At 54.9% G+C, this 27725-nt stretch overlaps 1 protein-coding gene across 2 annotated transcripts in view; it reads left to right on the forward strand.

The window, feature by feature from the left end:
* The window catches only part of ADGRD1 (adhesion G protein-coupled receptor D1), a 99518-nt gene extending 77749 nt beyond the window's left edge, over positions 1–21769 (forward strand). The window contains exons 18-26 of one of the 2 annotated variants that reach the window (XM_019748811.2): positions 702–813; positions 1536–1689; positions 9408–9474; positions 10921–10987; positions 14739–14830; positions 16589–16715; positions 17853–17894; positions 18946–19038; positions 19691–21769. In XM_019748811.2, coding sequence (XP_019604370.2) covers positions 702–813; positions 1536–1689; positions 9408–9474; positions 10921–10987; positions 14739–14830; positions 16589–16715; positions 17853–17894; positions 18946–19038; positions 19691–19786 — 850 coding nt within the window. In that variant the 3' untranslated portion in view covers positions 19787–21769. The remainder of the gene's footprint in view (positions 1–701; positions 814–1535; positions 1690–9407; positions 9475–10920; positions 10988–14738; positions 14831–16588; positions 16716–17852; positions 17895–18945; positions 19039–19690) is intronic. The other variant, XM_019748812.2, reaches the window with a different exon arrangement.
* Positions 21770–27725: the final 5956 nt, after the last annotated feature.

Raw genomic sequence — 27725 nt, forward strand, 5'->3', positions numbered from 1 at the left:
ATCCCTGGGCCTCACCTGCTGCTGCTGTCATCAGGACCCAGGACCTTTGGGACAGGGCAGGTGTGCATGAGGACAGATGAGGAGGTTCTGGGGAATCCCAGCCAGGGAGGAGGGGACGAGTACACGTCTGGAGGGGCCATGCCTTATGCTCGGGACAGTCAGTCTCTGACCCCTTGGTTCCTCTGCTGTTTGCTCAGCATAGCCCCCCACCCAGGTGTGGTCAGCTCTGAGGACACAGCTGTGCCCGAGACATAGACACGTCTGGTGGGGCCTGGCAATGACCAAGGCCACAGAGTCACGAACACACTTCACAGATGGCAGTGCCAGGAGGTGATGGTTTATACAGTGGGGAGGTGGAACCCCTTCAGGGTGGGGCCTGGAGCTGATCCCAGAGGAACAGCTGGTGTGGAGGCCCGAGGCTAGAGCAGGCGGGGATGTGTGGGCACCAGAAAGGGCATTGAGAGCAGGAGAAAGGAAAGGACTGTGTCCAAGCAGCAGGCAGGTCAGGCCAGGCAGGGCTGTGTGGCTGCAAGCGGCTGGGTGGTTTCCAAGAGCAGCGGGGAGCCTAAAGGTCCAGGGCCGGAGGGACGGCACCTGGGCCAGCTTCACAAAGGCCCCTTTGGTGGCTCTGGGAGGCGTGTGCAGCAGCCGCGGCTGTGCCCACCCAAGCCTGGGCCTCAGCCCTGCCTGTCTGTCCTCAGCTCAGTCAGCACCATCCGGAACCAGCGTTACCACATCCACGCCAACCTGTCCTTTGCGGTCCTCGTGGCCCAGGTTCTGCTGCTCATCAGCTTCCACTGCCAGCCGGGCACAGTGAGTATCATCCTGTCCTGCTGGCCTCCCTCTGCTTTCACTGGGGCTGGTCCCTTCTGCTGGCTAGAATGCTTCAACTCAGAATTCAGATATATCCCCCCAGAAAGCCCAGCCATGGTTCCTCCCGGGAGACAGAGAAGATGACATGCAAGTCTGCTTTCTCTGCTCAGCATCTAGGTAGCCAGCTAACACCTTCCAGTGGATGAACTGAAAGTTCTAGAACCTAGGGTGTAAACCATGTCACAAGGCTGCTTCCTCTCTGTCTCTCAACTCCCTTCCCAGCCCCTGAACCCACCCCTTGGGCTAAGATGAGTTCCAAGGCCCAGGTGCCTGTCCTCATGTCTGGAGGGAGGATGGAAACCTTGCTCCCTGGTGGCCCCGCCCACCCTGGAACCCACCCCATCGGACCAGATGGGTCATGTGCCCACCTCTGAGCCACCAGAGGATGAGAATATTTAGGCTGATTGGCCATGCCTCAACCCACACCCTCTGGAACCTATCACTGTGCCTGGGAGGGGTCATGGAGCAGTGACTGGTGACCCCTGAGTCACATGCCCAAATCCTTCAGACTAGAAAGGGGAGCCGTGACTCTCAGGAAAAAAATGAGGCACCGTGACCAGAAGATGCCCCCAAAAAAGGATGCTGGGAGGCTGAGACAACAGGAAACACCCACTGCACCACACAGGCATGTCTCACCTTCTACCTCTCTGCTCTGACCCCAGGTCCCATGCCAGGTGCTGGCCATGCTCCTGCACTACTTCTTCCTGAGTGCCTTTGCGTGGATGCTGGTGGAGGGCTTGCATCTCTACAGCATGGTCATCAAGGTCTTTGGCTCAGAGGACAGCAAGCACCTATACTACTATGGGATAGGATGGGGTAGGTGTGGCTAGGATGGGGTGGGGTGGGGTGGGGTGGGGTGGGATGGGATGGGGGGTGGGATGGGATGGGGTGGTGTAGGGGAGAGTAGGATGGGATGTGATTTTCTCTTCATATTGTCCTTTGCAACTTGAAGAGGGCAAGACAGAAGGAGAAGTATGTTGGCCAATCAAAAGCAAAGTCTCACATCATTGGAAAACACTTCCTCCCAGCATTTCTGACTTTTTTTGGTGATTTTTACTAAGATTGACTTATTTATTTTATTGAATCTCTCTATTGTTTTTTATTATCTAGTTCCATAATTTCTGGTGTAATCTTCATTATTTCTTCTCTTTTGCTTGCTTTTCATTTGGTGTGCTCTTCTTTTTCCAGTACATTAAAGTGAAAGCTTAAGTTATTAACTTGAGGTCTATCTTCTTTTTAAATATAGGCGTTTTAGCTATAAATCCCTGTAAGCATTACTTTAGCTGCATCTCATAGGTTTGGTATGTGCGGCTTCATTTTCATTCATCTGAAAGTATTTTCTAATTTGCTTTTGGATTTCTTCTTTGATCCATTGATTATTTGTAACGTGCTATTTCATTTCCACATATTTTTAATTTCTCTTTTTTTTCCTGTTATTGATTTCTAGTTTCATTCAGTTGTAGACAAGCAGCATACTTTGTAAAATTTCAGTCTTTTTAAACGTATTAAAATTTGTTTTATGGACAAACAAATGGCCTACCCTGGAGAATATTCCACATACTCTTGAGAAGAATATATATTCTGCAGTTGTTGGATGAATATTCTGTAAATGCCTGTTATTTCTAATGGTTTATAATGTCGTTCAAGTCTTTCATTTCCTTGTTGATCTGTCTAGTTGTTCCATTCATTTTTGAAAGTGAGGGATTGAAGTCACAGACTATTATTGTTGAATTGTCATTTCTCCCTTCAATTCTGTTAGTTTTGCTTCATGTCTTTGGGGCTTTATTGTTAGGTATGCCAATATTTATAATTATGTCTTCCTGGTGGATTGACACTTTTTATCATAAAATATCCCTCTTCATCTCTAGTAATATTTTATATTTTAAAGGCTACTTTATCTGATGTTAGTCTAGCCACTCTAGTTTTCTTGTGGTTGCTGCTTGCATGGTATATCTTTTTCCATCCATTTACTTTCCACTTATTTGTGTCTTTGAATACAAAGTGTGTCTTCTGTAGAAAAGACAGTTAGATCTTGGGTTTTATAAAATCCAGTCTGACAGTCTGTGCCTTTTGATTAAATTGTTTAATCCTTTTACATTAAATATGTATTTTTTTACTCTGCCGTTTTACTCTGTTTTCTATGTGTCTGGTTCCTCTATTTCTCCTTTTCTGCTTCCTTTTGCATGATTTTACCACATTTTTAAAGTTATTTTCTTAGTAGTTGCTGACATATATATATGTACATATATATATATGAATGTATTTCAGATTTATGATAAATTATAGTGAGATATGGAAATGCCACTTCTCTACAGCTTTTTTCCTTCCTTCCTGCTGCATAGTTATTGTTACATAGATTACATCTGTATATGGCACTACTGAACAATACATTGTTATAATTATAGCTTTATTTCATCTTACGTCCTTTAAAGAAGTTGAGAGAAAAAAGAACAAGTAAATTTTCATAGAGTTTGATATATTATCCTTCTTATTTTCTATTTCTTATTCTCTTAATTTCTTCCTGTGGACTTGAGTTACAGTCTGGTGTTTCTTATCTCAAATACAGCTTTGCTATAATCTACTTCCCTTGTGTTATCATTGTCAAATACATTACATTTCTATATTTTATAGGTCCAGCATTACAATTATATACACTTCATTGTATACTGTTGCTTTTAAATCAGTTATGAGAAAAAAAAAGGGAGAAGAAATATGCATCTATCCTATATTTTATAGTTACATAATGTCCTTGACTAATGGTGTGTGTGTGTGTGTGTGTGTGTGTGTGTGTGTGTGTGTGTGTTGCCTGGGATCATTTTCTTTCAGCCTGAAGAAGTTTCTTTAGTATTTCTTGTAGGGCAAGTCTGTTAACAACAAATCTCTCATTTGTTGTTTATCTGGAAATATCTATTTCATCTTCACGTTTGAGAGATAGTTTTGCTAGATATAGCTTCTTGGTTGACACGGTATTTTCCCTTTGATTGTGTCATCTCACTGCCTTCTGGCTGCATTGTTTCTTAGGATAATTAGTCTCTTAATCTTACCAGGGTCCCTTGTACATGAAGAATTATTTTTCTCTTGATTGTGTCAAGATTTTCTCTTTGTCTTTTGTCTTCCAACATATTTATTCTGATGTGTCTGGGTCGACATCGCTTTGTGTTTATCTTACTTGGAGTTTGTTGAGATTCGGTCTATCTTCAAGTTCACTGATTCTTCTGCCATTTCAGATCTACTATTGAGGTCCTCTACTGAATTTTTCATTTTAGTTATTGTGCTTTTCATTTCAGTTATTTGGGAGGTTAGATGGAGGAAGGGAGCTCTGATCTCTCAGCTGTTCTTACCTGGAGTACAGCTTCTGCAACACGGAGCTGCGGAATTGAGAAATGCTGGCAGCCTGCCCCCAGGGAGACGTTGTGGCTCTTGGCTGGGTATTGGGGGAGAGGGAACCCTGTCTCCTTGGTCACACGTGTCTGAAGTGGTGCTTTCCTCATGCTGAGCTGGGCAGAGAGGTGGGTTGTATCTCAACTGTCTCAGAATCTTTGTTCTGGTCAAGACTTAGTAGGATTTCTTGAATAAAGTTTTCTTAATTTGCTGTATGCCCTTACAAAAATGTATGGAGACCTTTAACTGGTTGGGCTTTTTTTTTAAGGTAATTCTCACCAGTTAAGATTGTCTCACTACGGCATGGGTCTATGGAGCAATGCATGCCATCATTCTGGAAGTCACCTCCACACGAATGTGGCTTACGTGCTTAATTTCCTTCTTGCCCATCCTTGCGAGCACAGGAAGTCCCGCTTCCTGACAGACTGTCTCGATTGACACCTGGTTTCTTGAATTTGCTATAAAGGACTCATCTGGCATTGGGGACCTGCTACTCTGCTTTTCTTCAAGTCGATTTAATTTCAGTCTTCATTGTGCAAAAAGCAGTAAACATGTTTATTTTTGCTTTGAGCTAGCTAATGCAATTTACTTGAGGGTGAAGTGGAGGGAAATGATGCATCTATCATGGGTTCACCTGGGTGATGTGGAGAGAGATGGCTCAGCAGCCACCTCCCATGGCTGTGCAGGGACTCCGGTGGTCGCGCTGGGGTCCTCTACCCAGCCTGGGAGCAGGCCTGCTGTGCGTGCTTTCCACACCTGGACACCTTTACCCACTGTGGGCTCCCAGCACAAATGTCCTATTGCCTCCACTCTCCCCCGTGGTGAGCCTGGTTCAAGCATAACCTGCTCCCTCACCCCTTCCATGACTCCCCGAGAGGACGCTTGTTCCTACCTGCAACTTCTGTCTTCATTTACAGCAAGGATTTATAGGACAGTATGTGACCAACCAACCGTGATTGCTAGTTTCTTTACGGATATGGGCATACAGTTAGAGATGTACACACACACACACCCCATAAGCCACAGCAAAGACAATGGAAGTGAATTAAAGTGTTTATGAAATTTGTCTCTGCAGTGAAAGGAACCTGGCGAGTGGAGTTGTGTGTTGGTTATAAGGTGGGGGGGGTGTCAACCCAATGGAATCCAGCTTTGAAGGCTCTTATTTGGTCTGCACAGTGTTGGGGAAAAAAATTATTTGCCAATATTTTTATTTTTAAATGGAGACCTTTTACATAAAATGACAGAGTTCTTTTGAGAAGTGAGGTGATCTGGGAACCCCGAGTTTACATTCCTCCTTGAGGACATCGGCTGGGACTGGGTGGTTTCTGATACCGACCCGGCCCCTGGAGGTCTGAGTGTGTAACCCCTGATGGGAGTTGTCTCCGGATAGAGAGCTGGCTGGGTTTCAGCCGCCTGCAGCCTCTGCCGCCACGTCAGCTCTCCCTTAATTAATTTCATCAGGGCTCATGAACTGCGTCCTTTGTTCTGATTAGGTTAGATTTAGCTTTGGGCCTAAATAAAGACGGTCTGCAGGCAGCTGTGCTCTCTCAACCTTCAGTTAGTAATTAAGAAGGAGCTGGAGGCTGAGCCGGGCGTGCTGAGGCCACGCTGCAAGGCGCCCCGAGGAGGGAGCCCCCGCCCGTAGGTGTGTGCCCGGCTCTTACTCCAACCTCCAACCTCCAACAGTCATTTCTGAAACCCTGGGACTGTGTTTCGAGCTGAATTGGGATTGGAGGTGTCAAATCAATAGTATCTCTTGAGTTTCTGTTGGCTGTCAGCCCTGTGCTGGGACGTGCAAGGTGAATGAAACAGAATTTCCATCCATGGCGTCCAGGTGGAGATGAGTGACAAACGTTTGAGAGTTTGCACATCAGTGCAGCAGACATGAATCTCCGATCACAGACTCGGAGGTGGAAGAAATGTAACGTGCTTGCTTTTTCTCTGTTACAACTTCATTTCTTTTGGGAGCCCCCACTCATCTGGTGGTGAAAACTTTATAGCTCATTCTCGACCCCCCCTTTTCTCTGAATGGCATTTGTGCTCCGGGCTGATCACACAGTGCCAGGCTCTTGGAGCTGTACCAGTTGGGGTGTCACCGTGGCAACAAGCAGCTTCCACCTCTCATTGATGGAAAAGCAGCAAGTACTTCTGGTTTGCATGCCACAGCCCCGCTGGCCAGCAGTGGTGCAGGAGCTCTGCTCACAGTAGTCACGCAGGAGCTCAGGGGGTCGCAGAAGTCACCAGCTCGCGTCATTGCCAGTGGCTATGAGAGAGAAGAGGACCCAGGACGATGTCACACTGGAAATTCATACTCAGCTGACAGGCATATGTCACTTCTGTCTGCTACTCATTGCCCTGAAGGAGGCTTTGGCCCAACAACCCCTGGGTGCGGGCGGGCACACCTCCCTGTCCAGAGCCGGCATCCAGAAATATGTGGCAGTCGGCACTGGTGACTTCCACAGGAGGGCACGTCTGTCTGCTGGTGATGTCACGCTCTGCCCCTCTCTCTGTTGAGACCACCCACGCTGTGTTGGGCCTCATATTAGCCCCGCTGTCCGCTGCTCTGACAGCCCCCCCACGTCTCCCCTCCCTGGACCTTAGGAGCCGCAGCCATGGAGGTGCCATGAGGCCCCCCTCAATGGTCACCACATTCCAGAGAGCACATGTGGGACCCCATACACGGGCCAGAGGGACCCAAGCTGTCTGCAGAAGCATGTCACATGTCTGTGTGGCTGTGGGATGCGATGCAGATGACGGTGCCAGAGGAAATGGGATCTAAGTCGCTTGATAACCGTGGGGATTGTGGGGTGAGCATCTTCCCTCCAGTGCCTCATGCCTCACACGGGCACATTTGTGACCCTCGCAGCAGCTTGGGGACGACGGGCTGCTGTGTCCATTTCCACAGTGACAACGTGGGGGTCCAGAGAGGTCCAGCCAGTTTCCTGAGGCTGCCCCTGGTCCCGGTAGCTCTGGACATAGAACCAGGTGTTGTTTGGCTCTGAAGCCCAGGCTTTTCCGAGCTGCTGTTTTCTCCAACTTGGTGCCCTGTCCTCATTCACCACCTGTGAAGTGTCCTCCCTGGTGGCACACACATTCCCAGTCTCTGTGGCCCCCGCAGTGGCCTCACAGGAAGCAGAGTGTGGGCCTGACGTCTTCTCAGACAGACCCTCTGGTCCCTGCCCCATGGCCTGGCCCTGCTGGACATGGGGGCTGACACGGGGAGAAATGGCAAAGGAGCTTCCGACATTGGTTTGGAGATCACACAAGAAACAAGTCAGTTGTGAAAGCAGAAAAGGGACATCGACTCCTCCGTTTACAAAGAGGTGCTGAGCCCAGACCTGGGCCCCTCGTCATGGCCAGGACCAGGGGAAGGGGTGCAGGCACTGACTCAAAGCAAAGCCTCAGCTGCCGAATCTGAAAATCCATCCTTAGGACCCCTGGCTGCACCTTCCAGAACCCACGAGGATGGCCCTGGACCCATCACTCCTGGCAGAAGACAGACGCCGCGGCCTCTGCACCTCCCACCGTGGGGCAGCCTCCTCAGTGCAGACTGGGGGTCTTGGTGGTGGTGCCACTGGGGACTGGGAGGCTGGCGGACGGTGCCCCTGGCCTGATAGCCCCAAGGCTGCTCACCGTCTCAGCTGTCATGTGATGTTCCCACCGCACTTGGACCTGGTAGCAAGGATTCCATGTGACCCGAGAACAGGGGTGTGTGTGGTGCCGTCCTCACCCCGTGTGACTCTGGTCCATTCAGGCAGGAGGTGCCAGAAGCATTCACCACCACGGAAAGCTCTGCCTCCTGTCAGGCCATGGTCATGCCTGGGAAATGCGAGTGTGACGAGGGTGCACGGTGAGGCGTGGGTCCCCTCCTGGCCCCTGGCCTGCCCGCCGCTCCCCCGAGGCCTCTCGTCTCCAGGGGGGGCCCGGTGGCTTTCTTCCAGACGTTCCATAATACAGGTAAACTATTTTGGTATCAAAACAAAGTATTTCAGAGACAGGAAGACTCTCCAGGAAAGTCCTTTCAAGGAGATTATTTAAAACTGATGCAGTAGCTGCCTTATCCATGGTTTCAACGACAGCCACAAATATTAAGTGGAAAATTTCAAAAATGAACAATCACAAGTGTACATCGCACGCCGTTCCGAGTAGCGTGATGAGGGCAGCCCGGGTCGTGACTCACCCCTTGGTCCCACGTGTCAGTCACTCCATCCCCAGCTCGGGCGTCAGATGGACTGTCACACTATTGCCAGGCTTGGGGTCCAGTCGCCCTGTTTTACTCACAATGCCATATCCGCATGACATTCATTACAGTGTGTTGTCATAGTTGTTCTATTTCATTACTAGTTAATGTTGCTAATCTTTTTACTTTACAATCTTTGCCTAGCTTCTAAGTTAATCTTCATCGTGTACAAACATCATGTTTGTACAGGAAAGAACATGGTATATACAGGGTTCAGTACTATCTGTGGTTTCCGGCATCCACTGGGGGTCTTGGGACGGGTCTCCTGAGAATAAGAGGGCCATGCTGTGCTCAGATGGACAGGCCCGGAGCTGACGGTGGCACTGGGGGTCGTGGGAGAGCTGCAGCTTTGAGCGCCCAGGCCTGGAGCCAGGGCGAGCTTCCCAGAGCACAGATGCCCGCGGGCCGTGCACACTCAGCCACCGGCTGGGCTGGCAACACAAGCGCCTCGAGTTTCCATGTATTTCCACCCCTCCCCACCCTTTAATTCTAGGAGCCGTTTCTCGTGGACGCCCTCCCCAGGACAGCGTCATGGCTGGAATAAGGGACTGGGTCCTTTGCTGTCTTTCCTCCTCGCCCCCACCCTTCACGGCAGGGGGAGCAGAGGGAGAGGCTGTGCGCAGGGCAGCAGAGCAGACACGGGCCCTGAGGACGCAGGCCTCCTGAGCATCCAGACGCGGGTCATTTTCAGAAACAACAGGATCTGTGAGGGAATTGCCTAAATTTCACATGAGCACGTGTGCGTGTGTGTTAGCTCCTTGTTTAGGCTGTAGGTTCCTGGGGGACGGGGCTGCGCTGGGTGCCGCAGCCAGCACATGCCTTTGTCTGTATCAGGTACAAAACAGACAAGTGAACTCGTGAATGTGAGGAGGACGGGGCAAGCTGACGTGCTCCTCTGTCTGCTTCTCTGCAGGTTTTCCTCTTCTGATCTGTGTCATTTCCATATCGTCCGCCATGGACAGTTATGGCACCACTAACAAGTAAGTGGGGTGTCTGCCATGAAGTCCTGGGTTGGCAGGACTCCCGTGGGAGGGGCGCCTGGGAGGGGTCCCAGGGCCTTGGCGTCTGTCTCGCATGTTCTCCTGGGGAGGGTGTGTACGAGGCTGGCTCCCCCCAGGCCCTGGCAGTGAGAAAGGCCACACAGAGTGAGAAACAACCCCCACTGTGCCCAGGGCACTGTCCCCCCTCGGAACTAGCAACTGGGGTGTCAAGGGGCCCCCAGGATGGGGAGGTTTCTTATGGGAACTGTGTCATCCACATGGTCGTCCTAGATACACGGTCACCCGGGGAGCCTGATTCTGTGACCTGTTAGCCCTCTGTGGGGTGGTCGGCAGGGGCCCAGGACATAGGTCCCGTGGTTACAGCCACGTGAATATACGCATGTGTGGGGAAGTGTCGTCCGCTGTGCAGTACGTAGGGCTGTTGGTCGGGACCCAAAAGTGTTCGAGACCTCGTGCCACACTCCAGACTGTAGCTGACGGGCCCAGAGCTACGGGCCAGGTCCTGTTTCCAAGATCCAGGGAAATTGCCTGCCTTCCAAGAAAATGAAACAGATTCTAGCCCCAGTGTCTCCAGGAAGCTGCATCCTCCCCTCAGCCGTGCTGAGGAAGCACTGAGTGAAAACCAAAGGAGAGCACCACGGAGAGTGTTCACGAAGAGAAAAGGAATTAAGCAGTTTTACAGCTTCAGGACGATGGTTTTTCAGCTGAACTGCTCAGCTGGGAGAAATCTGGCCTTTTCTACTTCAGGGCAACAATTTACTGGGGAAGAGGCCTGTGAAGAAAGCGCCGTCTGAGCACGTATCAAAATGAGCGACGAGACAGACGGTTGTTCCGGCCCGTTCCTTCCAAGCGTGGAAGGTTTCAGAATTCGAGGCACTAATTAAAGAAGCTTCTTGTTGGATGTGTTTCCACGGCATTTGTTCTGCATTGATCCATCTGGAGCATGTGGGTGCCACGTCCCGCGCGGTGCGGGCCCAGGTCTGTGCCTGACACGAGCCTGTGTCCCTCTCACCTGCCCGAGAGTGAGGTGCCCGGGCGAAGGTGACGGAAGCTGTCTCTGTGGAGGACAGCGTCGGCAGGCCCTCGTCAGCGGAAAGTCCTCGTGAAGCCGTGGGCCAGCCTGGCTTTCTCTGCAGGCAGCACATTCTCGGAAGCCTGCGTGCACGTGGCGGAAGCGCCCCAGACTCGCTGCGCCTGTAAAAGCCCTTTTCCCTGAGTCAGTCTGCAAATCTGCAGAGCTCTTTCCACAACTGAGAGACGTGAGATCTTCCTGCACAGGGTCCAGACAGTTGCTGGGATAAAGTGCCATGTGACTGTGCCCAGGCTGACCCTGGACTGTCCTGTCGGCTCCTCCTGGATGAAGGTGCCCAGGGCCAGGGCAGGTGGCTCGAGCTGTTGAAGTAATGGTCCTGCTTCCCTCCACAGCTGCTGGCTGTCCCTGCAGAGTGGTGCCATCTGGGCCTTCGTAGCCCCTGCCCTGCTGGTCATCGTGGTAAGTTCCCTGCCCACGTGGGCACGGGGCTGGGTGGGGGCGGGCCCTGGGCTGGGCGGAGACGGGCCTGGTCCCTGAGACCCATCCTACCTGGTGACTGTCACTCCTGTGACAGGGCCTCGTGGGGGTGTGGCCCTCTCATTCCCCAGTGACACGCAGGGAGATGGGCTCCTTTTCAGGTTTCCAGCTGTAGGTGCGGCCGCTGGCCCCAGGGGCCGGGGCACAGACACGTGGGTTCTTCCATAGTTTTCTCACCCACTCTCTTCTTGGTCACGGAGCCCCAGGACCCCAGGGCTGTGTTGGGGACTCTTAGCAAAAGCCTCCTGGGGCCCACACACGCCGTCAGAAGCCCTGTGGTTTCGGGGACAGGAAACCCCACTCGAGGTTGAGCAGAAACGAGGATTTCTAGGCCCATCATCACTGCGGGGCCCAGGGGTCAGACAGCCACCTGCCCGTGCTTGGGGCTCTGTGCTTCTCAGCTCTGTTCTCCTGCGACTTGGCTCTTTCTCAGGTCGTGCCAGAGCTGGTAAGAAACCAGAGGACCCCACAAAATGCTGATCACTGTTGGGGGGGGGCTTTGCTGTTCTCCCCACGGGCCGGGACCCTAGAGCACGCTCTCCTTGCCCCCAGGCCAGGCCCCAGGCCGTGGTCACTGCCTCTGAGCTTCTGCCTTTGAAGGGTGTAGAGTCCTCCCGGGGTAGGGGTGGGGGCCTCCCAGAGACACGTGTGCCTTCAGTGTCCTCACTCATCACCCCCCATCGGGTGTCCCAGCCCAATGACAACAGTGAACTGTTCTCCCAGTCCTGTCACTTTGCATATCCCCAGTGAGGCAGTCAGCAGGGACTTGGGGACAGAGTCTGTAGGTGACACTGAGGTCCATGCCCCCCGACATGGAAACGTCATAACTATTGTCCACCAGCCTTTCTCCTCGAGCTCCCTGCCCCTTTCCCCAGCTGCTAATTTGAAATCTCATTGGACTTTGTCCCACATTTGGTGGCACGACGAGGCATGAGCCCTGGTGGTTAATTAGAAATGAACCCGAGGGAAGATGCGGAAAGACCTGGATTACTTCTTCCTGATTCAAATGCCCCTCAGACCCTCTTTGTGCCACACGGAGGTGCAGCAGTGTCTCCCTGGTAAAGGTTCCCAGAGGACGGAGTGAGGGGACCGTCGTGTCACCATTGTTTGGGATGGGGGAGCCAGCCCCGCACTTGGTCCCCCGGTTCCAGCTGCACTGACCTGGCTCCCCTCCGTGCCTGCCTCCTGCCAGGTGATGTGATCTGGGGTCTCACAGCTGATGGGTGATGTCCCTGGTCACACGCGGCCCCACGAGCCTCGGGGCCCTCTCTGACCACAGCACCATGCTCTGCACTGGAGAGGAGGCATCGGAGGGCTGTGCTCCCAGCTCTGTGGGCTGTGTGGGCCACCAGGCGCTGTGGGGGTCCCAGTGGGAGAGCAGACGACAGGGAGCCATCGCCCCTCCCGTGCCACCCCCTCCTGCCCTCGCTGTGCCCCCAGGGCTAGTCCAGATGGACATAGACCAGGCTCCCTGCCCTCCAGTCTCAGGGACGTTTGGCCAGTGGAGGCCCCGGCAGGTCAGGGTGGAGGAAGGTGAGGCCAGGTCCACCCCCAGACACCCCCATGCAGCTGTGAGCAGAGGGGCTGCTGCGTCCCAGGCCACACTCCTGTCCAGCCACAGCGCTGCCCGGTCCCTACGCATCTCACAGGAGCCCGTGCCCCAGGCACTCTGCAGCCCTGCCCGTCTGTCTCTCTGGTTACCCATTCCAGGTGGTGCCTGCTGTTCCCTTTGTCTGTCCATCAGCGATGGTCAAAATTGCATCCCTGCGTCCCCACTGTGAACAGAGGGTCACAGCAGTCTGTCAGTCCAGGGGCCCCACACCTGTGCTGTAAAGGAAGTCCCTTCCAGGAGGGGTCCTGGTGGGGACGGGGGCCGACTGTGCCCTCCTTTGTGTCAGCAATGAGCTCTGAGGACACTGTCCTCCGGCTAATCGTTCAGGGGCAGGAGGCAGCGCGTTGTCGTGGAAATGTGTTGCTGAGCTTTCAGAGCCAGGGCTGCCCTGTCCCCAGGGCACCCGGCTCGTCCCAATCACTTTGTCACGCGGCCTTTCACAGGATTACAGAGGCTTTGGGAACAGATCCGTGCTTCCTCCCTCCTGCTCTCTGGGCTCCGGCTGAGTTGTTCACTTCTCCAACCAAAATGGAGAACATTTCTAGGACAGACATCAGTCGCCTCCAATAATTCCATGCCTGCCACTTGGGAGAGAGATTTCGGGGGGAAACAATGAGGGGTGTGAAGGGGGCACGTATGCGTAAGTCCCGCGTCCCCTGCCCTCTCCCTGTCCTGACCTAACCCTCCAGATCTGCAGGCCCCGGGCAGGGTCGCCCCCCGCCCCAGACGTTTCTAGGTGATCTGAGTTTTTCTCTTTGTGGGTCAGTGACAGTGGAATCTCTGGGGGACCCCCGCTTGGTTCCTTCTTCAGCTACTGCTGCGTGGGGTCCAGGACCAGGAGTCCGGCGTCCGCATGTCCTCCAGATTTGCTGGAGCCCCTGCTGTCACTGCTGAGGGGGCGTGACCCCAGGCCCCACACCCAGCCCACTGCTTGCAAGGTGGGGAGGAAAGCAGGGGCAGAAAAGGAGGTTCATTGGTTTCAGGGTCCAGTCAGGGCCAGCTAACTAGAGCCCGCTGTGGCCCACCGACCGCTTTTATAAATGGTGCTTCAGTGGCACACAGCCACGATTTAGGAGCTGTCTGTGGCTGCGTTTGCACTGCAGCGCGGGCTGTGTTACTGCAAAGCCAACACTAGTTGCTGCCTTGGCACAAAGAGCACGTTCTAACGTGGAGATGCCCAGTTGCCAGCATTCACTTTCCGTACCCCTCACCCCAGGGCCTTTCCGATCTGCAGCCAGTCACAAACCAGCATGAGCGACATGGATGGAGGGGCAGGCCTGGTGCTGTGGTGTGTTTTCATGCAGTTCCAGGCTGGTCTTTCTCAAAGCTGCCGTCTATCTCCCCTTAGTTGCTCACTGATGTGGGATCAGAGGTTAGATCTGGTCCTACTAGGTGGAGGGAGCGTGCATGCAAATCAAATCAGACAGACCAGTGATGAGAGCGAGGGACAAACAAATAAACCCCGGCAAAATCTCTGGAGAAATGGGGATGGTGACAAATTGTCACAGCCAATAGATACTGTGAACAGCTTAACCATTGTTCAGACACTTCCTTCCGATCTTAAATAGAGAAGCCAGGACATAAGAGAAGACCTGGAATCTAATTAATCACGTGTGGCATTACTGTGTGTGTAAAACACTTTGCCGTAATTTGAATGCACGCCCCACACCCTGAAGTCAGTGAAGAGCAGTCTGTGCCGTGACTTCTCACCTGAGAGGCTGGGGCGGGTACATGCCTGTCATCCAGCGGCAGCGAGCTGGATGCCACTGCCACCCAGGTGGCACGCGAGCCGGTGCTGAGTGACCCAGGTGGCTCGCGAGCCGGTGCTGAGTTACCCAGGTGGCACACGAGCCGGTGCTGAGTGGAGGGTTGACCCACGGGCTCTCCCCTGGCTCCTGAGGACCAGAAGTGGTGTGTTTTGCTGTCTTTTCTCCGTAGCACAGGTGTGAGCCCCCAGCGGGCAGTCTTCTGGGGGCCTGCGGGCCAGTGCTCACGGCCAGGTGGACTCAGGTGTCCTGCACATGCAGCTCCAGCCTCACCTGCTCTCCTGTCCCTGTGCAGGTCAACATCAGCATCCTCGTCGCCGTGACCAGGGTCATCTCACAGATCAGCGCTGACAACTACAAGATCCACGGAGATCCCAGCGCCTTCAAGTAAGCCGGCCGTGGCCGCCACCCGTGTCCCCAGTGTCCCCACCCACAGAGGGCGGTGCCCAAGCGGTCACTGGGCAGTGTCCTCATGGTCTCCCTGGGACAGCGCTGGGCTCACGTGCTCCTTAGCCCCTTATTCAGCCCCCGTGGCCAGGACCAGCCACTCTTCCCAGCCACAGTGCCCCCATCTGTGGAAAAGGGGCACCTACTAGATGTTTTCCTGGGGACCACTTCACCCGAGGGGCAGAAGCAGCTGGGGGGGTTGAAGAGGACGCTTCTAGAGCCCGACTGTCCCTGTGTCAGTCGTGTCCCAGCTCCCACCGTCCACTGCAACCTTGCGACGTATCTAACCCCCCAGTGCCTTCTTCATCTGTGGGGAGCAAAGGGATATGACAGCAGGCGTCTCACGGGGCTGTCATGTGAGGATGTCCTAGGAGAGTGAGACCCCACCGTGCTGTGGGCTGGGCCGTCAGGAGACGGGGCAGGTGTGTAGGGAGGGTTTCCTGCCCCGTATCAGTTAGGGCTCTGCCACCTGCAGGTGACGGCACGCCCAGCACAAACTGGCTAAAGAACAGGGGGACCTATGTACATGATGGCGTGAAGCCCAGGAGGGCGTCTGCTTGGCTTGCACAGGGGATCAAACCACAGCCCCAGGGCCGGTTCCCACTGCCCCTCCCAGCTGTGACCTCTGGGTCAGCTTCATGCTGAGACAGACCCCACTCCTGCGGACAGTGTGGCTGCAACACAGAGTTCAGGTCGAGGAAAGTGTCTCTTTCCCAACAATCAGACAGAGGTCCTGAGGCCAGAGGCCGAGCCTCAGTGAGTCACATGCACCCCCCGACCTGATAACCTGGGCCTGGGACGCAGTCAGCACCCCCGAACCACAGGCCACAAAGGGGGGTGGCTGGTCCCAGAGAACTTGGGGCTGACGCTGTGTAAGTTCCCTTAGCTGTAGTATATTGTTCCTGATCTGAAGGGGAGACAGTATGTCAACAGCAAATCGATAAGGCGATTATTCTGTAATGAATTCCAGCCTCGGGGGCTCTTTCAGCTGCTGGAAGCCTTGGAGGGTGCGTCTTGTGGGAGAAAAGGTGACCCTGGGTCAGGGAGCACGTGCTGTCCTCCTCCGCGGGGAGAGCAGGCAGTGCTGCCCTGTGAGGCTGGCCTGTGCCCCCAGGCCTGTGCCCTCAGACTGGCAGTGGCCTGGCCAGCAAGGAGCCTGTCCCTCCCTCACTCCAACCTCAGCTCCCCCAGGCCTGGCGTGCTCACCCCACACCTGTGGCCCCTCTGTGTCTACACCCCGCTCCCTCCGTCACTCACCACAGGCCCCTCCATCATGACCTTGTCTCTGCCTCCGTGGGAGTGTCTCCTGAATGGAGGGATGACACGGGTGGAGGTGGAGCATGTGGGGGGAGGCGTTTCCGTGTGTCTGCAGAGCCTTCCTCGTAGAGGTCACCTTCCCAGGGGAGCCCACTAGGCCGACCCTGCAGGTGTCCTGGTGCTGGGCACACCTCCCACCCCACTGCTGTGGGCACCTGGGACCAGCCCTTCCATCCGGTGGTCAGTCTGTGTGCCCAGAGAGCATGCTGGCTCCTGGGTCCCATGGCGGCTGCAATAGGACAGAAGCGGTGCTGTTGACGCTGTCTCATCTGTCCCGGGGTCAGCCTCTCACCAAGTCTACTGCAGGGACGAGCCCAGGCCCCGCTCCCCGAGGCCGGCCCTCTAGACCCACCCAGAGCAGACACCCCGTTTCCCTTTCAGGTTGACAGCGAAAGCTGTGGCTGTGCTGCTGCCCATCCTGGGCACGGCCTGGGTGTTTGGCGTGCTGGCTGTCAACAACCAGGCGCTGGTCTTCCAGTACGTGTTTGCCGTACTCAACTCCCTGCAGGTAGGAGCCCGGGCGACCCTCAGGTGGGGGTGTTGGCTGTCAGCTTTGCGAGTGGACGTGCAAGGAGCAGGTTGTCCCAGGGCTGGAGCAACACCCTCTCTGTCTTCCCTGCATACACCCCGTGAGCCCATAGCATGGGGCGTCCCCAAGGCCCGAGGACAGGGACATCTGCGAGGCACACTCCAGGGTCTCTGAGCAAACGGGGCTGCAGGATCGCGACCTGTTCACGAGGCCGGTACCTGTGGGCGGCACGTCCAGGCCTGACAGGGAGGACGGGCTGTGTGGACGGCTCCCAAAAGGGGGCTGGGCCTGGAGAGCCGGTGACGGGGGTACCTCGGTTATGAGTTCACATCTGCCCGCTGCACGGACGGGCAGGGAAGGGTCACCAGCCTGGAAACCAGAGGCTTAGATGCCCAGAGGCTGAGGCCCCAGACGCACAAGCCCCTGAACGTGGAGCCTGTCACCATCCACAGCCCCCGCCCTGCATATGGGTCTCGAGACGGTGACCGTCTTACTGTGGTGTGTCAGGTTTCTAATTTGTAATAAGCTTCATGCATACTTTCCCTCTGGCTGTTTATCACGAAAGTGATAGGTGGTTCTGCGGCCGTCCTCACACACGGCAGGGCCTGGGGCTCGTATCCTCTGTGTGTCCCGGTTTCCTCCCCATAAAATGGGCCAATGACAGGACTCACTCCATGGGGCTGCTTCCAGCACAGATGAGACATGTGACGTGTTTGCCTAGATGTTAGGGGACATCTCGGTCTCGTATCTGCTGCTCCCGTCATCATCCTCAGTCTGCAGCGAGGACCCCGAGATTCAGCTCAGGTGACAGTCTGATGTCCTCAACTTGGTCCATCCCGGCGTTTGACTGTCTGGGGACCCGCCTGTCCTTGAGCCTTTGCCCATCACAGGCCACCTGCGACCCCACTCTAGTGGCTGCCTGTCTCCTGGTCACGTTGCAGGTGGGATCCAGGACACCCCCCTTCCTCACAGACCGCAGCCCATGACAGCGCACTCCCAGGCTCCCCAGGAGGGGGCGCCACTCTTGGAGCCCGTCTGAGGCGCTGGGAAGAACTTTGAGGACGATTGTAACAAAATGCATGTGGTTCTAACTGAGCTGCCTCCCTTTCTTTCCAGGGATTTTTCATCTTCCTCTTTCACTGTCTCCTGAATTCAGAGGTACGTCTCCTGCGCTCCCAACAATAGGAGGCGGGTTTTTATTTTTTTATGAAAGGGTGCAGAACGTGAGAACGGTGTCGCCCTGTCAGGCTGGCATCTGGGAACGTAATTCTGAATAAGCCTTGCGATTGGTGACCAGTTGTGCAGAGTGGGGCTGCTTTCCATCGGCCCTTGTGTCTCACCCGGTTGCTAAGCAATACCCCAGCCTCCTTCCTCAGGCAGGGCTGGCTGCCTGGACCACGGGATGTGGAGACAGGGCCTTGCTGGTGTCTGCAGGGCAGTGAGACCTACATGTGCTCCCAAGGGTCCTCCCCAAAGGCACTGGGAAACGGTCCTGGGGAGGAAGAAGGGGTCCCCTGGCAGCAGGGGCTGGAGAGGGGACATGATGATGTGGCCCCCAAGGGCATCGTGGCAGCTGGCACTGGCTCTGGGGCACTGCACCTGCTGTGAGCTTGGCCTTAGGGAGGGTGGGGCTGCTCCAGGCCTGGCCCCGCCCTCAGGACCCACAGTCCTGAACTGTGGGCTTGGCGTTGTGTTCCCTGGCTCTATAGCCCCTTCCAGGCTGTGGGTGCAGGGAAATTCCTCTGGAGTGGTGAGTGGGGGCGGGGCAGAAGCACACCCCCCCATCTGGTCAGGCAGGGCAGAGGAGACGTGGGGGTGGGCAGGCAGGGAGAGTCGCTGAGGAAGACGGGGCCAGTTTGGGGGGGGTCATGTGATTGTTCAGACCAGGGAGCAGCCCAGGCCCCCCCCCCCATGTGCATCTGTCTTCACCTCTCGTTTCTGCCGCCGGCCACTTGCTGTGCTTTCTATGCCACTCACTGCTGTGTGTGCCCCAGGCTGTGAGGGGCCAGCAAAGACCGTGCCAGACCCAGCTCCCCACTTGGGGTTGGTACGGTGGTGGGGACATGAGCTGTCTCTGCCAAGTGAGTCTGCGACTCTGACAACAGAGCTGTCCCCAGATCCTGTCCCTTAGTGACGTTCAGGTGGCCTCCGATGGTGGCTCGTTCAACCTCTGGAACCGCTTCTAATGACCCTCATTCTGCCCTCAAAGGTGAGAGCTGCCTTCAAGCACAAAACCAAGGTGTGGACCCTCACAAGCAGCTCCAGCCGCCACCCCAACGTGAAACCCTTCAGCTCGGACGTGGTGAGTGCAGCGTGGGGTGTCGTGTCCTCCCCTTCCTGCAGCAGCTGTGTGCACTGCCGACCCCAGGGTGCTGGGGCTCTCTCCCTGTCACCTGGAGATTTATTTGTCTCCTCACTTTGGGGCTTCGCTGAGCCGCAGGCAGCCTCTGTCTCACCGAGGACTGCATCGAGCCCAGTCCCCACCTGTGGTGGCATCAGTGCAGGCGCTGCCGGTGGTGGTGGAGGCAGCCTCGGCTTCTGGTTAAAACATCTGCTACCTGCCGGCTGCACGGCCCTGGGCCCATGTCCCCCTTTCCCAGGGTCAGCCCTTCTTGTGTTGACTTAGGGGGGTGGAAAGACATACAGGTTGCTCACTGACCAAGAGGCAGACGCCACACGTGCTGGTGGGGTCCCGTGGGCACAGGAGCTTGTCCCCTGCATCAGGTCTCCACCCCGCGGGCGCCTGAGAAGTCAGGCAGGAGGGAAACCACGCAGAGCAGGTGGGAGAAGGGCACCCTCTGGAGTCCAGGATCCTTGCTTCTGGGGGAGCAGGGCCCCGACAGGGGGGACCTGGGCACCCTCCTGCCAGGCTCCCTTCCGCGCTCACACGGGTTCGGGTTCCCGACTCCCATTTTGGAGCAGAGTCTGCACCCCTCACCCCCTGTGCTTTGCAGATCAACGGGACCCAGCTGGGCACGGCCTCCACCAAGCTCAGCGCCTGGGACAAGAGCAGCCAGTCTGCTCACCGCGTGGACCTGTCCCCCGTGTGAGCAGCTGGCATGGGCCTGGCCTGCCTGCCGCTCAGAGCACCGCCCCCCCAACAAAATGCCTTCGCCGGTGAGACCTCTCCTGCTGCTGTCTGGCTGTGGCATCACGGCCCCTCCCTGGGTGACAGAGCCCCCTGCGAGCCCCCGGCCTGGTGCCCAGTGATGGGTGGATTCCCGGCTCAGGTCCTCCTGTGGGCTGAGTGACCGCCCTTGGATTCCCCCGGAGGACACAGTGGTCTGGCTGGGATGCTGTGTGGGCCTGCTGTCATCACTGCACGTGTGCGAGCACCTGACCTGCGACGCGTGAGCACACAGGACCTGGGGACTCAGGACCACAGAGGCGGGGCCCAGCCAGCGAGCCAAGGGCCCCACCAGCCCCCAGCGGGTCAGACGGAGGCAGATGGGGACGCCTGGGGGCGAGTGTGAGGACCGTGTTCAACCTGCTGAATTCACCCAACACGCTCCCGCTGAAGGTGGCTTTGTGTCGGGTGTCGTCCTGGTGTGGGGTCCTTGCTGGGTCTGCTGGGCTGCCTGTGAGCCGAGCAGCCCAGTCCTGAGTGGGGGCCTCGCCAGGGTGCAGTGCCAGGCGTGGCGAGGCACAGCGGGGCCTGGAGAGCTGCTCAGCCGTCCTCACGCGTGTTGACGCTTCTGACTGGAAGAGCCCTCAGAGCGCCTCTAGCCCCCGACCTTGTGTTCACGGCGGGCGGGTGGGCGGGCTGCGCCCTGTGGTGGCTTCCCCGTCGGATCTCGGTTTCTCCAGGCCCTAAGTTCCCTTTGAGAATTCCTTCCTCCTCACTTACAAATGCTTTTTTCTACGTCTCTATCGTGCTGTCGCAGTGGTGGCTGGCACGGTTTGTGTTTCGTGTTGCTGTAGAGGTTGCCCGTGCCCACATGGCAGGCAGCTCAGACGGACAGTCTGCTCTGGGGGAGCAGCAGGGGGTGTGACAAGCGCTGTGTCTCCTGAGTAGATGTTAGCCTGTGGCTCAGCCCCTTAGGCCCTGGAGTCCTGTCAGCACTCTGTGGGGGCGGAGCCTGTGCAGCACCAGGTTTGCCATCACAGAGATGAGCCAAACGCCACTGACACATTCAGAAGCAGGAGCCGGAATATCCTGCAGTGACCATCGCTCATGGTGTCCGTGAGATGTGTCCTGTGGAATTCAGACCTGCCTTCCATTGTGGAGATGGTCCTTTGACACTGACCACGCCAGCAGCAAGCCCTTCCCCACCCCACACGTCTCCTTGGTTGCAGAGCAAGTTCTTTGTGTAGTTCTGTGGCGCTTGGCCACCCTCTTCTGGTCCCTTCTACATGGAACTCGCCCCAACCACAGTGAGCACGACATCATACACGGCCACCGGCCTCAGGAGGGAGTCGGCCGCAGAGCAGCCCGTCCACACTGAATCTTTGGGCCATCCAGGCGAGCGCCCAGGAGGGCCAGTCAACTCAGCACATTGTGACGTATGCAGCTCGAGTGCAGTCCCCGTGGGCGTGCTGGGGGGGACCTGGTCGACACAGGTGGACACCCCCGCTTGGGGAAAAGCCTGACGTGCCAGCCCAGCAACTCCTCATGACTCAGAATCTTCTGTGCCCGTGAGCACCTGCAAGTGACAACACTGTATCCCCAGGATTTACACTTGGATTTTCCCTCGTTTAGTTCCCGGTGAAGCAAAGCAAGTGGGAACAGTCTTCGTTGTAGACGTAATTCTTTGCTTTGTAACTCTCGGCGTCCGCACTCTCCATGGCTAATGTATCAGGAGACGTGGTGAGCGAGCCTTTAACGTCCAGTGAGTGAAGAGTGCAGTTTATTTATATGCGAGCTGCTCTGGCTGCTGCAGTATTTTATCATCTGCACACACTGGGCCAGAGCGAAGACATTGGAAAGAATCGTGTGTTTAGAGTAGTTCACAGCACAGGCCAGGTGATGAATGCCACTCAGTAGTGAAAGTGTGTTGTGACTTCTATGAAATAAAATCTTAATGTCCTTAAAAGAGAGTGTGTACTTGAAAGTCTTTTGCTTGTGGCAGGTGACCAGGACTGTGGGTCTCATGACAAAAATCTAAAGAGACTCACATGTGGGTCCAGTGCTACCCTCGACACATCTACTTGGCAACATGTACGCAGCACGTTCTAGCTCTGTGGACACGGTGATGGATGATGTGCCCTCCACCCGACCCCACCCCACTGCTGTCCAGGTGCCTGAGATAGGGGGTCAGCAGCCAGCGTGCATGGCGTGAGGGGAAGGACAGGGCATGGTACACTGTGTCCCCTTGTCATGTCCTGCGTGACATACTGGTGCTTCTTCACAGGAGGGGCAGGGTCCGTCCACATGCTACCTTCCCAGCTGCACAGTTCATTTGCCCCAGGCTTGAGCCCCTGATGCCCTCATGGTGCCCACCTCCTCTGGCCAGAGCCCCCAGCCCCAGCCCTGCCTCTCGCAGCCATCTCCTTACGCCATCTTCCCTCCAGAGAGTCCTCAGAACTTGGAGTCCACACGTGGAGGGAATTATTGTTCTGGGCCTGAAGAGCCCTTTAAAACATCTTGTTCACTGTGTTTAGAGAGTTCGTGAGCGAGTGGTGGTGCTGTGCAGAGACGAGTGGTGTGCAGCTCCGGTCACTGGCTGGTGCCCTACTTTCTTTTTAATTTTGTTTCTTTTTTATTGAGGTATAATTGACATGCAACATTGTAACAGTTTCAGGTGTGCAGCATAATTATTCAATACTTGTATGTGTTACAAAGCGGTGATAATAAGTCTAGTTAACAAGTGTCACCACATATAGTTACAAATTACTTTTTCTTTTGATGAGAGCTTTGTAGATCTACCCTCTTAGCAACTTTCTAATATGCAACAGCATATGATTGACTATAGTCCCCACGCTGTCCATCACACCCCAGGACTTGGTTATCTCACAACTGGAAGTGTGGACCTGTGACCACCTTCACCCAGTTTGCCTCCCCGCCCCCACTCCTGATAACCACCGATCTGCTGTTTCAGTGAGTTCAGCTTTTCTGGATTCTTCATATAAGGGAGATTACACAGTATTTGTCTTTGTTGACTTATTTCTCCCGGCATCGTACCTTCAAAATCCATCCATGTTGTCTCACATGGCAGGATTTCCTTCTTTTGGCAGCTGAATAATATTCCACTGTATATTATATATATAGCCATTGTAAATATATAATATAGCACATTTTCTTTATCCATTTATTCATTGATGCTGATTTTATATCCTGCAACTTTACTGAATTCCTTTATTCCATCAGTAGTGTGTGTGTGTGTGTGTGTGTGTGTGTGTAATCTTTAGGGATTTGTATGTAGAAGGCATGTGTGGGAACAGAGCCCCAGAAAGCAGTTTCCAGGCTCTCGGCCTCACGTGGAAAGGTGCTGGCTCAGGTAGTAAATGGCCATCAACTGTGATTGGATGGCCGTCAGCTGTGGCTAGTTGGCCGTCAGCTGTAACCAGTGAGCCATTGGCCACTAATATAACTGCTGTGGCCACGCTAGCAGCAAATGGGGGCTAGCAAGAAGATGGTGGCTGAGCCAGCAAGCGGCGGAGTGTGGATTGCAGATTGCAGAGAAGCGGACAGCAAGTAGCGGATTCTGTGGCTCCTGCTTCCTGTGTCTCCAACCCAGCTGCCAGCGAGACTATAGCGGTATGACTCCCCTACCTATGGCTCCGTGGGTGTTCCTTTTTGGCCTCACCGTGTCCTGCGTTCTCTTGTGGGAGCGGGAGCAGAGACCCCGCAGGCTGCCCCACATGACAAATGGCGCAGCGAGCAGGGTCTCCCGCATGACAACTTGTCATCTGCAAACAGATAATGTCACTTCTCCCTTTATGATTTGGATGCCTTTTTTCTTCTTCCTCTTGCTGTCGCTGGGACGCCTAGTGCTGTGTAGAACAGGAGTGGTGAGAGTGGGCACCCTCGTCTCCTTCCTGATCTTAGAGGAAAAGCTTTCAAACATTCACCATTGACTGTGATGGTAGCTGTTACCATCCATGGACTTTTTATGTTGAGAGTTTATCATGAAAGGAACTGAATTTTGTGAAATGCTTCTCTGCATCTATTGAGATGATCATACAATTCTTCTTTCATTCTGCTGACGTGGCGTGTCACATCTGCTGTTTGGGTTTGCCAAGCCATCCTGCGTCCCGGGGGTCCGTCCCTCCTGGTCGTGGTGTGTGATCCTGGAATGTGCTGCTGAATTCGGGTTGCTAGTATTTTGTTGAGAATTTTGCCTCTACATTCATCAGTGGTATTGGTTTGTAGTTTTCTTGTGGTGTCATTGTCTGGCTTTAGTATCAGGGTGATACTTGCCTCATCAGATGACTTTGGGAGTGTTCCCTCCTTTTCAATTTGTTGGAAGAGTTTAAGAAGAGTTGGTATTAATGTTGTTTAAACATTTGATAAAATTCACCAGAGAGCCATGTGGTCCTGGGCTTTTCCTTTGGGGGAGGTTTTTGATTAGTGATTCAATCTCATTAGTCTTTATTTGTTTCTATTCCTTCATGATTTAGTCTCGTGGGTTGTTTGTATCTAGGAATGTATCCATTTCTTCCAGGTTTTTCAATTTGTTGTCATAACTGTTCACAGTAGTAGATCCATGCTGTCAGGTGTAACGCCTCCTCTTTCGTTTCTGACTTTATTTCAGTCTTCTGTCTCTTGGGGGGTACATTCTCTCAGCCCCACGACATAACCTGAGGCTTTCTCCTGCCTTACCTATGATGCACCTGCTCCACACTTGTTCCCTCTTGTGGCAGAATTCTTGGGCTCATAGCCTCCTCTTGAGCCTGCAGAGCACAGGGCCACATGTGTCACCTCCCTCTGTCTTGTGCTTTCCCGGGGCTGTGTGGCTGCTCAAACCTCTGTGGCTCCTCCCAGGCCCACGCAGCCTGGCCGGCTTTGTGCACACGCTCACCAGTCATCTTTCAAAGGCCGCCTCTCGCTGCCCTCGGGAGCGCACAGGGAATGTGTCACGGCAGCTGTGTGTGGTGGCGAGGCGTAGAGTGAGGGGTTTCCTCTGAGCCAGTCCAGCTCCCTGATGGAGTTGCAACGTGGCTAGCAGGTTCTATGTCGTTTGATGCCCTCCAAGAGCCCCGCCTGCTGTCCTCCCAGCGGCTCCCGCTCCCAGTCACTCAGCACACTCAATGTTCTGGGTGGATGTGAAAGAAGCGGGTCTGGCAGCACCCACACGGCCGGGGTGATCATTCCCGCACGCCCACTCACCCGTGGGAGAACTCATAGACCGAGAAGCTCCCTCTGGGCCCTGAGCTGAGCCGCACAGGGAAGGGTAATGCGGGTAAAGTGACACTGCTCCCCTTAACCTCAGTGCGTCCAGCTTCCGGTGGGTTTGCTCCAAGGGTGAGCTGGACCCCTGGGCTTCCACAGGTGACTGTGTACATTGCCGTTCTTTGGGGGAAGGGGAAGAAAACTCTTGGTCTGCCATGATCACGCTTTCCTTGCCTGCACCCCGGACACTGAGGTGTCTGTGCAGGAAGCCTGGAGCCCTGACGACCGGGGGAGATGGCCAGGCCACGGGATGGCTGTCGGGAGGACAGACAGAGCTGGGGGCCCTGGGCTCCGGTGGAGCTGCTGCTGGGAGAGCATTTCCTCACTTCCTCGGGCCAGCAGCAGAGCTCCCTGTTGTTCCCAGAGCAGGCAGGGCCCCCTGTGGCAGCCTCTTACCTGGGCTAGGGGAGCGGGAGGGGCTGTGGGGGCCACTCTGGGGGCGCCACCCACTGCCCTCACGTTTCCCCTGGCTGGTGTGTGACCACTCCCACCCCACCCCAGTGGGCACCCTTAGAGGAGATTTAATCAAGAAGAGCAGTGGGCCTAATGAAGTCTGTCAGATAAATGGGTCAGTGGCCTGGCCTGTGTGCTGTGCGGCCCATTCACATAATTGGATTCTGGAACCTCCTCTGCTTCTATTAGGGTAAAAGCTGCGTTTGTCAGTTCGATTGCAAACAGCTCTGTCCCTGGTCCTATTCCTCGTTTTACAGGCCTCGTGGGTATTAAGAGATTTCTCCTCACTAAGTGTATCGACTCTCTCTCTTCCCTCCCTGGTGGGTCCTACAGATGAATGCCGTGCAGGCCCTTTCTATGTGGGGGGCAGGGAGCATGGGGCACACAGAACACACATGCCTGGCCCTGCCGGGAGAATTACTCCGACTGCCCCAGTGTTCATCAGAGGCTGCAGCTGTGGCTGCCGTGACTGTGTGTGAAGCTGGCCCCCAAGCCCGGAGGTGGCTGGAGAAGTTCGAGAGAGCAGAGTCAGATGAGGACGATGGCCGGCCTGTCCCAGGCAGCTGGAACGTAGATATGAGGGCTGGCGCTCGAGCAGCCATCAGGGAACATAAGGAGGAATCAGATGTTGAGGAATTCCTAGAAACGAGACAGAGGAGCCTTCTTCCCTTAGGATAGTGGACGATGGTGCCCACCCTGGGCTGCACTTGTCCACACTCGGTTTTTGTGAGAGAGAAGTAAATTCTGTCTTGGCTAAGCTCCTGTGACTGGTGGTCTGCAGTCGCTCACAGCTGACTCACCCTACAGATGCAGCCAGGACGGTGCACGTCTCCCCTCAGGCTGTGCTACAGGGAGCTGCCCTCCCCTGGGACTCAGCACTGAGCTCGTCAAGGTCCCCTGGGGCTGCTGGCACTGCAGGTGCTGCTTCCCGGCCTGGGTTCTGCATTTCCAACAGGCTGCCGGGCTGCAGGGCCCCAACCACACCTGGGACAGCAGGGTGTAGGACGCACCTGCCTGCTGGGGTCCCTGCCCAGGTGATCTCACCCCCCCCAGGACAGCTCCTGCCCAGCCCCTGCCCACAGGAGCAGCTGCCAGAGAGAAGCCAGCAGCAGGGAGGGTTTAGCGAGGACGGGCTGGCGGGGAGGGAGGGACTGGGCCCTGAGGCCACTCACACTCTTCAGCCCTGAGTAACAGGACATGGGGACCTCTCCTCGCCTGGCTGCCCCTGCGAGCGTCATCCCCACGTGATGGGCCTCGTGATATCGGGCCCAGGGAGGACCCAGAGGTCCAGCTAACAGTTTCTGTTCATGCTTCGCTTTGTCTGCAAGGTAGGTTTTATCAGCCGTGTGCTACGTACAGATTGGCTTCCCCCTGTCTCCTGAGGCTGGTTGGACACTGGAGGCCATGGCTGGGGACCTGACTTACCTTAGTTCCACCTGGGACGTTAGCGCCCTGCAGACAGCGGGCCACCTCCCTCCACCGTGTCCAGGCCTCCCTTTGTCTCTGGCACAGACTCTCACTACACGTGTTGCCGACAGGTCAGACCCTGGAGTGGAGGGCGGAGCTGGAGGAACTGTCACTCTGACCTCTCTCTGGGGGTCCACAGTCCTCAGCACCCTCTCCTTGTCACCCACTGCCCTGCAGGGAGCCGGCCCGGACACCCCCTGCTTTGCATGACGAACCCTCAGACCTCCTCTGTCACTGTGCGGTCTTCCTGGCTGAGATTTCCCCCGCTCAGTGAGTAAAACGTCGCTACAATCATTCCTTCTGGAACCGTGAGTCAAGTTCCAGGGAGCCCATCTACTTACTCATGTGCATTTATTAGTTTTTAAACAGCAGTTTCTTGAGCAGCTTTACAGAGAAAAGATTAGCCAATGACTACTAGACTCCAGGTATGCAGATATATTTAAATTAATTTCCACCACTTGGCAGGTCCCATAGCTGTAATCAGTGTTAAAATTGCTCTTTTTTGGTTCTGTAGTTTTCTACCTTGTGGTATTTTCATTATTATGTCCTGTATGCATCCCCAACATGCAAGCGCCATCAACTGTGTTTGGAGGCTTAGAAGGACATTTAAAAATGTTATCCTCTTTTGTTATAAAAATACGTAATTATTGTAGAAAATGTGTTAATTATTGATGAGCAAAAGGAAGGAAAAAAATCGCCTGTTCTCTCAGAAAAAAATTAGGTATTCCGTGGCTTTT

The sequence above is a fragment of the Rhinolophus sinicus genome, linkage group LG16 (genome assembly GCF_036562045.2).
Source record: "Rhinolophus sinicus isolate RSC01 linkage group LG16, ASM3656204v1, whole genome shotgun sequence".
Classification (NCBI taxonomy): Eukaryota; Metazoa; Chordata; class Mammalia; order Chiroptera; family Rhinolophidae; genus Rhinolophus; species Rhinolophus sinicus.